The sequence below is a fragment of the Mycetomoellerius zeteki genome, unplaced genomic scaffold, assembly GCF_001594055.1.
Source record: "Mycetomoellerius zeteki isolate Tzet28-1 unplaced genomic scaffold, Tzet1.0 scaffold1030, whole genome shotgun sequence".
Lineage (NCBI taxonomy): Eukaryota > Metazoa > Arthropoda > Insecta > Hymenoptera > Formicidae > Mycetomoellerius > Mycetomoellerius zeteki.
The window spans coordinates 8993-20746 of record NW_017255944.1 but is presented as its reverse complement, the minus strand read 5'-3'; the positions used below and the strand labels follow the sequence as shown (position 1 = coordinate 20746).

General features: G+C 30.1%; 1 protein-coding gene across 2 annotated transcripts; it reads right to left on the bottom strand.

The window, feature by feature from the left end:
- Window positions 1-1039: 1039 nt before the first annotated feature.
- LOC108720837 (sterol O-acyltransferase 1-like) lies at window positions 1040-11465 on the bottom strand. 2 transcript variants are annotated; one of them, XM_018445073.1, is made up of 9 exons: window positions 11067-11465; window positions 7165-7235; window positions 6796-6932; window positions 5785-5955; window positions 5067-5215; window positions 4579-4718; window positions 4178-4341; window positions 3557-3830; window positions 1040-2046 (listed from the first exon to the last, which is right to left on the bottom strand). In XM_018445073.1, exons 1-9 carry the CDS (start codon window positions 11134-11136, stop codon window positions 1615-1617), a joined length of 1608 nt encoding a protein of 535 aa, XP_018300575.1. In that variant the 5' UTR covers window positions 11137-11465; the 3' UTR covers window positions 1040-1614. The 2 variants fall into 2 exon arrangements, with proteins under 2 accessions (XP_018300575.1, XP_018300584.1); XM_018445082.1 differs by having other exon boundaries at window positions 6796-6948; window positions 11067-11145.
- Window positions 11466-11754: the final 289 nt, after the last annotated feature.

Here is an 11754-nt window from a genome sequence, read left to right as displayed (position 1 = left end):
ATAGGACTTTTTTTCTTAGTTTTTTACTCCTCTACACGCTCCCGAAGTTTTGCCATTTAATTTGGAAACACCCTGTACAATTCATATTGAATCTTTTAAGCATTAAAGATCCAGTTTCGTTGTAGGCTTTAATATTTTTACTTGTTAATTAGACAAGGAAGAGATGTTAATAATTGCTCACTAATTTTGCAAATTCTGTGACACTTATATATTTTCAATAATATATTACAATAATACAATTATATAAATATATACAAATGTATATTATAAAATGAAAAAGGAAATAATTATAAACTATAAAAGAGAATTGTACACGTTTATTGACTATATAATATAAGTTTATTTGTATAAGGCGAAAAATATACGTAATCTCGTACGTATATGCCCTCTTTGTCGCCATATATGGGAATTAGAAGACGTATATAAAACTTTGATATAAAATTATCCCTTTTTATATAAACTCTCGTGTATTAAATCTTTACAATTCCATTTTTCTTTATACATAACTAATTTAACACATTAAGTCCCTTCTTTATTTTAAATCCTTGTAACTGAAGTCTTAGATTTTCTAAGAAGAGAAATTCTTTTTATTCCTAAGCAATTCTTATATTCCTAACAATTACGATTAAAAAATTTTGATTATGCTCTAATAAGTTATAAGAATTTAAAAGAAAAAGTCTGTAGCGATTTTCTGGGACTTCATGAGTTAATTACAATTAATTACAAATTCGAGATATCCAGTATCGTCGTTCTCAGAAGGCTAGGACTGTCAACATATCATGTGCTTTTTGTACATAGAATTTGCTTCCATGAATGAGTTCTAAATTATTTAAAAATTTGCACATATAATAGTCTTACCTTGATAAGTTTTATTAATCTTTTATTTTTTTATGTTTATTATAAAAAACTAATATCTTTTTTGTAAACAGTACCATTTTTCTTTCCATTTGCACCATTTTTAAATATTACGAATCTAATCGTAAAACAAATTTATTCTAATGAAATCTAAAATGAAAAAGCAACTAGAAATGAAGTTTGGATGTCCTCTTATGAGAAGAAACGATAAATCTAAAATAATTAATAAATGCATCGAACACAATCCAGCCTCTTCAAAAGAATAGTTGGATTGAGTTTTTTTACGCCATCTAACGTTAATAATTTTTATTATAAAACATGATAGAGCGACGTTATTATTTCGATTTGTACGGTGCAACTTGAATATTGTCAGGAGGATTATCAATTATGATAACTGAAAGTTTCAGTAAAAAATGCGAAACATGAAAAAAATGTTTTCATCCATTTCAAATTTTTTCATCGATGGCTTAGAGAAAAAGTTGCCATAACTTTTATTATCTAAAAATTATCAAAAATAAAAACCTGCAATTCCATAAATCAATTATCGTTTATTAACAATTGCGTCTGGATCCTTACTGATCCTTTTATTACTGCGTTCTCAAGAAGTCAAACTACTCCTTATTTTATTCCAATTTAACACTAAACTGGTTACACAAATTCGTACATAACAGTTCTCATAAATATATAGTCTTTGATTGCAAAGAACGAGGAATACATCGTCTCGAAAAGATTTTATTTCTACGCGAACGAGATAATAATTTACGCGTTAAATTGTTTCTGACATCTCCAGCTTCGTGGTATGAACAGATCCAGGTAATAATTAGAAAGAGGCGGACAGTTGTGCCGGGCGTAGAACTCCATCGCGTATAGACTGAACATAATGCCGTTGCCTACACTCCAGCTCAGCCACATGAAGATATTGCTGGTGACGATCTTGCGGACGTAGAACATCGCGAAACCTGCGACTCCGAATAACATGAACATCACAGGGTAGAAGAAGCCAAATCCGAATGCAAGTATGTACTCGTGGACGATGGCGGAGACGAAAAACACGGCGGTGGCTGACAGCATCCGGTTGCGTGGCACCAAGATCTCGTACATGTCCTTATAGATGTACGTGTACAACCAGTCGTGCACCACCACGTTCCATTTGCGGTAGTAAATATGGTAAGTCGTGCTGTTCCACCAGTCCTGTGATACAAGCGACACAATAGATCTGTTCTTTTTAGCTGAAGTTCATGCATGTTTCATCTTTCTTCTTTTTTTTTCATGTTGGAGAGAAAGAGAAAAAGGATGAACCGAGCAAGAAATTCGGCTAAAAAGAACAGGCCTAGATTCGCGAAGCTGCAGATTACGAAAGTCGACAATCCACAATACAAAAAACACAAAAAGGTCAACAAAAATCAAAATGACGTCAAAATGACTTTATTTTAATGCTTTTTAAAGTCAATAAACAGTCAAATTTTGTAACTAAAAATCATCGTTTTAATTTTTCTTGACTTGATGTGTTCCTTGGGAAATTGCCATGCTAAGTTTTAGGATCAGTTCTGGGGCTTCAAAATTATGTATATAATTACAAGCATCTCATTTCATACTTTCGCGGAAACTTAAAATTGTTATGTTTATAGACGCTATCACATACCTAGACAGCACAGAATATTTATGAAAATATTTATGAATATTCATTTTTTTAAATGTTATATAAATATTTCATACATATTTTTTATATAAAGCTTTATTCGAAATATTATTAAAATATAGACCAAATATTTTATATAATATATTATACATATATGATAAATATAAATATTTCTAAAAAGTATTTTTTACTCGGATTATAATGTATCATTAAGTATTTTCACAGCATTTTACTATAACATTTACAATAAATATTTCATATTATTTATAATAAATGTTTATGATCTGTGCAATCTAAGACCACAAAAATATTTACAAAATATTTAAAATAAACCTTACAAATATTTATAAACATTTTGTAAATATTTTATAAATATTGTGTGATGTCCGGGTATATTCAAATTATCATATTGAAGCCATTAAAGGTATCAATATATGTATACGATATATTACGTAAAGATATTACATTCTACGTATAATTTTTACAAGGTGTTAAAATTATTTAGTAATCTACCTCGTAGAAATTATACGTGGAATATACAAATATAAACAAGGTACAAGATTTACAATAGGACTCAGACAAAAGATTCGAACATGTTGAATATTCGATCTATTCGAATAGTTCGAAGTTTAAAAAAATGAGCGTCTAATTCGAATATTTCGGACAGTTCGAACAGTTCGAGCTTAAACAGTGATCAGTATGAAATGTTAATTCGTTATGTCTGAGGTTCGGACGGTTCGAACAATATACAAATATAGTATGCCTTGGAAACAAAAGAGCAGTTAAATAAAATTCCTATATTTATTGATATTGTCCTACAAATATCCTGAACCATCCTGGATATATTCAAGATGATCCTGAGGACGACTCGATGTCTGAATTCGAAATGTAATAATTTCGAACTTTCAGCTCTCTGATGTGAGTTAAAATAGTTCGAACATACATTCAGTTCGAACTATTTAATGTTTGAATTTACGATTCAAACTGATCGAACTGTTAAATCGTCTGATGTTTCCAAGCACTAGTTTACAAGGTAAAATACTGAAGACGCGTTTTATTTACCTTGTAAAACAATCGGTCGGCGAACTGCAGCATTTCCGCCCAAGCATTCAACCACGCGTGCAGCAGGAGGTATTGTCCAGTGATGAAGTAGAGAATGCCAGGAATACTAGACTCGATGATATTCTTGACAAACCATTTCCGTTCCAAATGTTGTGTACCGTATACGTGATAGACCGGTAATACAAGGCGTTCCAGGATAAAGGCAAGATAGAAGATTGCTAGGCCGACTTCAGCGAAATTTCGAATCACTACCATCCACCTGATTCTTTTCGTCCTAAGAAAATTAATCGTATCTATTATAAATAAATCTTCTTCTAAAGTCTTTTAGTATCAATTTAATATCGCCAACATGATAATAATATAAAATCATCTCTTAAATATTATGATGAATTTGAAACATTAAGCTATATCATCGAATTGCATTATTAAAGATTAAGACATTTTGTTTGTACATTTCACAGACAGTCTTTGGCGTTATTTCTAATATCTTTTAAACCATATAAATCCATTACTATACATAACAAGTTAAATTTTATAATTAATACTTATTAAAAGTTGTCTCTTTTATCGCACAATTAAAAGCTCACAATTGTTATTAAAGAAATTATGAAATATCGTTACCTGGGATATTCGTCGCGGTAGACAAGAGTTGGTGCGAACAGGAAATATAGATATTGCGAGAATGTGGGGCCACTCGGTCGCGGAATTTCGCTGTGAGGTTTGTACGACAAAAATCTAGGCGCCGCGCTCCTGACGAAAGCGTGAGTCTTCATCATCATGCGTATCTAAAAAAGTAAACGTCTTTTAGAGTGGAAAAAATTTTAGCAATTCGAGCAATTCAGTGAAAACCATTCTAGCAATAATAAATCTTATGATTTACGGTTTTTATTAATCCGCGAATCAAAAGAAAATTCTTTGATTAATTTGCATTATAGAAAATGTGTGATGGCATGCCAAAAAATGCAAAACTTTTCAAGTCATAATTCAAAATACTATAAGGGCAGATTTTTAAAGATGCGTACTTGTTCCATAATGACAATTAAACTGCAACCTATAGAGAGATTCGAGTCGAGCATCGCCTTAATGGGAAAAATTATAAAAAGAATTAGATACGATATAAATATTGATAGCCAGGTGTAATCCCACAATTTTTGAATGGAGGCTGCAAAAAGAAAAGACATAATTAAGTAATTTAAATTAAATTAAATTAATATTATTTAACATAAATTGCTTTAATTTCTTGATACTCTATAACATCTTTTTACAATTATTTTTTCATCTATTTTTCCGTTATCGTATTATAATTTCAACTTAATTAATTAATTATTATTTTACACCACAAAAAAGATTATTTTAAAAAATTGAAATTTTATTTTGTATACTTTATTTCAATTAAATTGCTCTTTAATTCAAGCGATTTATTTCCGATTTTGAATTTCTCAACTAGTTTAACTTTCTTAATGTTTAAATTAAGCACATTTATCTGAGTTTAAGTTGAAGAGATTGTTACATTTTGGCAAGAATCGGAGTCGTTGGTACGCCCAGAGGGTGAAAGCCATGTAAACACCGAGTGTCGAGACTTGCATGAACGACCAAATGTAGATGCACATTGGAAACTTTGCGAAACCAATCCATAATGTGTTGGTACCAACGTGGAACCTTAATTATCATTAAAATAGGAAAATTAGGTGATTAGAACCAAAACCATATACAATATTGATAAGAAATCAATATATCTGTACAAACGAAAAATATCTAAAATCTAATCGATTAATCCGATCATTAATTCATTAATCAAGTTTTTGTATTTTCCAACAGAGATTTACTGCACTTGGAATAAGTGAACATATAAATCTTAATTGTCGTCTTTTGTTACAATAATTTTCTAGGCGCAATAAATTGTACCGTTTACTTTTTAACCATGATAACTCATTCAAAAATAAGAAATGTACAGTTTTGATTAATGAGTCTGTATAAAATTACGATCTGCGTTATATGGCAAAATATCTTTTAAAAATTTGATAATAAAATTTGACAGCAAAATTAAATGGATATTTAAAAACTTTAAAAATTAAATTTGGAATTTTTTACTAGATATTTAGTCATTTATTATCATAAATGTTTAAAAAAGTTTTTGTCAAATATTTCAAATATACATTTTACGAAACGATCTGGTTTTTCGTAAAATCGATGATTCAGCGAGAAATTGTCATCCGTTGCAGACTTACGTTCCGGATTCCATGATATCGGACACGACTGTGTTGAAAAATAGAAGTATGAGAGTCACCATGAACAGATTGTAAACTGTGCGAATGTGTGGGATTTCGAAGAGATCGGTAAGCAATGAGTTTCTTTCAAGGAACTCCTTATCCGGTAGTGCACCTTCTTTGCTGGATTCTCTGAAGGAATGACAGAAATGCTATTGTAAATCAAATATTTCATTGATTACATTGTAATTTTTCTAAGTTCGTCTGTACATCCTTATATGTTAAAAGACGAAAAGAAACGTGTTCGCAACGCAACGATAATGAATAATTATGAAATACTGTGGCAACCGCGAGAAATGCGTAGTTAGGAACTTTTTTAATTCCTTCATTTATCTTCGGGAATGTTAATTAAATAGCATATTATTTTAAATTTTCTTAGAACTCTCAGCTTTACAATTATATTATACAATCATGTCATACTTTATTGGATATAATATTTCAAATGTAATATTTTTAATATCACACAAAATACGACAGTGAAAGTATTAAATACAATGAAAGTTTTACTTTATTTTTTATTTGGATTTTATAGTACATTGGCCGACAGAAATGCCTTTACACATTCAAGATGGATGCGTTTCGGAATACAATCTTAACGCATACAACCTTGACTGCGCTGAGGGGACCCTGTAAGGTCCTCTCCTCAAAAAGCTATTTTAAAGCATGGTACTGGACCTCATCTGAAGAGGTCGAAACTCAGTGGGTCGAAGAAGAAGAAACGCATACAACTTGTATGCATTTCAATTGTGTTCCGAAACGCATCTATCTTGAATGTGTAAAGGCATTTCTATCGGCCAGTGTACTATTACTTTAAAAAAATATATTTAAGCAACAATGCTTATTATTTTTCACATATTAATATTTTTCTTTAAATTATTATATACTTCCAAACATTTTTTAATCTACCTATTCTAGCTCTAGCCTATATTTTCGTAAGTATTTTCATTTCTTTCTCTTCTTGTCACTTCTCACCTTTTATCACGATATTTGTCCGTGTTGTACAAGAGTTCTCCATTCTTTACCGAAGGCACTTCTAACTTCTGCTGTACCTCGTACATCATGTCGTTAAAGCGCTTGTTAACGTGCCCCAAAACATCCTCTCTTATTTCCTGCGAGGAAATACTCCTTACAACAAACAAACAATATGCTAGAGAGGTACGTTATCTCTCACGAAACGGTATTTTATCGTTTTAAACTTTGAATGTGCTCTGGAGTACCATTATACCTATTTTTCTACCACAAACGATATTTGATCGATAAACTTAACGAAATTACTTTAATTTACATTACATTAACTTCAATCACGGATTAAATTGAAGTCAGCAGTATATTATTTCGCACCTGTATTCTTTTTCGCAATACATCAGCGGTCGTCTCACGTAAAACATCCGTGAACGCGTTTCGGTTGACTACTGAAAAGAGAAAATGTAGATACATGCACGGATATAGATAACGAAAGTAAATATCAGCGATAAATAATTGGTGCAAGAATATATTTATATTTATCGAGACTTAGGTTCATGCTGAGTAACTTTTGTAAATAGGGCGTTGACTTGTTCCATTGCAGAACCAAATTTATATATTTTCTAATTAAAGAAAATTATGATAACAATATTATTTGAAATAAAATTTAGCTTTCGATCATTATTTTCAAGTTAATTGTTTGTTTTATCATCATGTTTTAATTTATGTCTTTGTTTGTTGATTAATTTTTAAGTTACAATATGAAGATAAAATTTATTTTGTGCATCATGATAAATATAATAATAATAATAAAATATAAATTTACGTAAAAGAATATTTATTTACTTTTTACAATTATTTTAAGATTTCATTACTATTTTGAATTTAAGATCTTCGAGAAAAATACAAATTTATTATATATTTTATTTAACTTATTTTTTAAATTAAGAGTTACAGAAATCTTTAAATCTGTATCTGTATCTGAGGATTGAATAGTAATCCTCCACCGAGAGGCAAGGCGAGCTTTTTCAACCCTTTGAGGACCGTAGCCTTCTAATAATTAAATAATTTATAGAAGATGTTTTTTAAGGATTTTCGAGATCGTTGAATTTAATTTTGACCTCAGACTTTTATAATTCAAATTTCAAAGAAATATTGTAATTTATTATGAAACTTTTAGGAGACTTGTTATTGCTGAGTTCGAATGCAGTCTGAAAACATCAAAGTTCGAAAGAGATGAACATTGTGACATTAGATCTTTCTTCATGGAGATTTAAATTAATAATCTCCATAAAGGAAGATCTAATGTCACAGTGTTCATAATCAGAGTTTGAAAGTCAGTTTGGAAAGTAATATTAACTGTTTGCGTGGCACTGATCAATGAACTTCAAATAAAGCACTGGAGACTTGCTTGTTACTTTTCAATTAAAAAAAAATTCTCTGAAATCAAGTTTTATGATAATCAAATTATTGTTGAAATTTTATTTACTGTATTGAATTAAATCTACTATTTTGAATTTTTTATTTTTTACTTCAGATTCGAATAAAGCTTTATCAAGTTATTCTACAGACCAAGTGTCATACAAATCGAGTGAACAATTTAGAAAATAAACGGCGGTGACCCCAAATGGATAATCCACAAAGATATAGTCGATTTTGTGATTATGAATTTAAAGAAAATTAATAGATACCGGTGTATCTATTAATAGATATTCGATATCGTCTTCAAAAAACTTGATAATGTTGAGATTGTGTGTGTACAAAAACCTTAGTATTTAATTGTTTTCTTTGTTGCAAGGACAAATAGAAGTATCGTGTCTGTGTCTTCAGTGATTCATGTTGCATACCGCATAAGATTTTGTGCAAATAAAAAAGTTGAATTTTTTTTCGTATTTTACATCTTTTCGATAATAATTTCAATAAGTATATAAAGGTTAATAAATTTTTCCGTGCTTTACATACTTTTTTTACAGATGTAATTGTAACAGCAACATTTTTATAGGAGATATATCAGACATATCGTAATTTACGAAATATATATGTATATTCGAAATTGAAGAAGAAACTTTTCCAGAAAGATTTGTTATTTAAAAAAACGCGTATTCTCTCTAAATTCTTTGGAGTAAAATGTCCCATAATGACATATACCGCCGAAACCAGAATTTGCAAAATCAAACCGATGCTTAGAACCATCAGAAATGCGATGATCGAGGAAAGGATAGCAAGAAGAGTAAAAGAAAATTGCAATGTAGGTGATCCCCAGGCAACCTTGCTAAAAATTTCAAGCATATCCGTATATGAATTTGGCCATCTGGTTAAATGTAGTTCCTTGCACTGGAAATCCTGTTATATCCAAAATACATTTGGAGTTCCAGATAAGTTGCATGTAAACTCTTGTCTGCAAATCCCGTTCTATCCGACGCATATTTGGAATTCCAGAGCATTCAAATCGAATTTGTTACACGGACATTCCGTTATGTCTTAATATTTGGAGTTCCAGATGAATTCCACGTCAACTCTTATTTGCGAATCTTGTTCTGTCCGATGCATATTTAGAATTGCAGATAATTCAGGATATATCTGTTTATTATCTGTTTTCAATTGAGTACGAATCCTCATGCAATTACAGAGCCAACTTTTATTGGGAAATCCACAAAAAGTTGTCATTAATTTAAACACAGGAATACTTACATAAACCGATTATGTTATTTTTTGATAAAAACAGTAAACTTTACGTCGTAAATTCCTGCAATACCTGACGTATTTGAAATTGCGGATGTAAACAGACATTTTTATCTGGGAATCCAACTATGTACCATGAAATGGAAATATTTATATAACCAGATTTAATATTTACTTGGACTTTATGCCAGTTAAAGACTGATTTGTCCATGTCTATCCTGATGTGAGCGTATGTACTTTTTATTTGGACATTAACTAGAATTTTTAGCAGGGAAGCCACCAAAATGATAGAAGGACAGCTGGATTTCAACATCTCAAGAGGCTCTCTCCCGAAAAAAACAGGCTTCAAGCCTATTTCACGGAGAAGAAAAAAAAAGACTAATAATTAATCCGCTGTAAAAGTGATTTAATTATGTTTTTGTGAAAAAAATTTGATTTTTTTACTCATCTTCATTTTTAGTTCAATTAATTCAACTTTTTGAAGCCAACATCATATTATATTATTTTTTTCTGAAGCACATACCCTTAAGTATTGTAGCTCAAAATAATTTTTTTCATTTTCTCATATCAAAGTTATGAATTTTCTTTTTTTAAAACTCTCACTCATATTTAAATTTGTAAAAAGTAAGAGAGAGGCTCCTATTACAATAAAAACTTGTTTCTAAACGTTTCATAAGTATACTAGAATTTTTCAGATTTTTATATAGTCTAGAACAACAAAAAGATTTACTGCTGTGAACCTTGGTGCCTCAAACTACAAACGATGATTGAAAATTTCACATTGCCGGTGGAAGGTTAATGCAAAAACGGCAAATTTTTTGAATTATTAAGCATTTTCGAGCAAAAAGTGAATCTTTATGTAATGAAATCACAACGTAACGTTTACATATTTGTATCGACGTTCAATTATCGACTTTGAAGTATTACTGCGATTGCAGAGGTCAACCGATAGATACAGACAGCATAGTAAATACACAAGATCTCAGCTTGTTACATACATATATCAAACATACATTCGTAATACTTTCGTAAACGTTTATAAAAAATACTTAAGACATAACACATAAGATTGCGAATAACAAGTTTTTAAAATTTGATAAACTTTGTACAGGAAGAATTAATTCCAAACAAAACACTGCAATTTCTTAAGCAAACTATTTAATTAAAAGATTGAAACAACTAAAAGAAATGATTTAAATATTTTCGATAAATTTTTTAATTAAAAAAAATTCTTCCTCCGAAAGAAATATTTATGTTAACTTTAATATTAGAAATTATTAAGTGTATATTATTGAATGTAATTGACATTTAAATATACATTAATATATATTTATATTTATCTATCTATTTTAAATAAAAGAAGATCAGAAAAATAGAGTTAAAAAACACTAGGAATTCTAGAAAAAAGTGTTTATGTCATGAAATTTCTTTAAGTTTCTTGTAGAATTAAATTATTTTATATATAATAGAATTTAATTACATAAAAAAAATATGAGAATCATAATATGAATTATAGAATAAAAATTTAATTATGATAGAAATTAGAATAGAAATTAAGATTGTTATACATCTTACAATTAATCAAGCAATTTACTTACCATTTTTACTCTTCTCGTGAAGACTGTTCGCAACATCTTTACCGTTTATGGTTTCTATAACAGAACTCATGACTAAAAGGGGAATAGCCGTGGATTTTAGAAAAACTTTTCTACAAAAAAATTTTACACTCTGAACAACTCTATCACGTTCTGAGCGATTTGAGATCCTTCCAGAAAGTCAACAGCTCCGTGGTATCAGTTTATAGAAATAATAAAAACGAAGTCTCTCGAATTTTGAAACAAACAAAGATCTTTGATCATAATACACCCGCAATCCACGCCGTCGCGCACGACACGTTGTTATTACGTATTAATTAACAACTAATAACTTTTTTTAAGTTTCCCGGAGTTTTACGACACGATCTGACGATATTCGGCATCGAACCGTAAGCTATTCGATCCCGGTCTCGACTGTACATGCTCCGCTTCATGCACGCGGATTATCTAAACGACTCGATCGTACTTATCATCCCACCATGAATGCAGTATACACTGATACATATAGCCCGAGGGAATATGTGTACTTTGATAGATCCTCGGGTGGAAGTATGACGTCGTATATTATATGTACCTATAGCAATTGTTTTTCGTGCGTCGCACAAATTTAATTCTAACGACTCTCATCATAGTTCGAGTTTAAAAAAGTGTTACAAAAACATAACGGGAGCACACGTACTAATAAAAAAAA

Coding starts and splice junctions, on each gene's coding strand:
- LOC108720837 (XM_018445073.1), bottom strand. CDS start 11,136: ATGAGTTCTGTTATAGAAACCATAAACGGTAAAGATGTTGCGAACAGT. Junction 5,956..6,795: donor GACAAATATCGTGATAAAAG/GTGAGAAGTGAC, acceptor TCATTCCTTCAG/AGAATCCAGCAAAGAAGGTG. Junction 4,719..5,066: donor ACTCCGATTCTTGCCAAAAT/GTAACAATCTCT, acceptor TTCTTTTTGCAG/CCTCCATTCAAAAATTGTGG.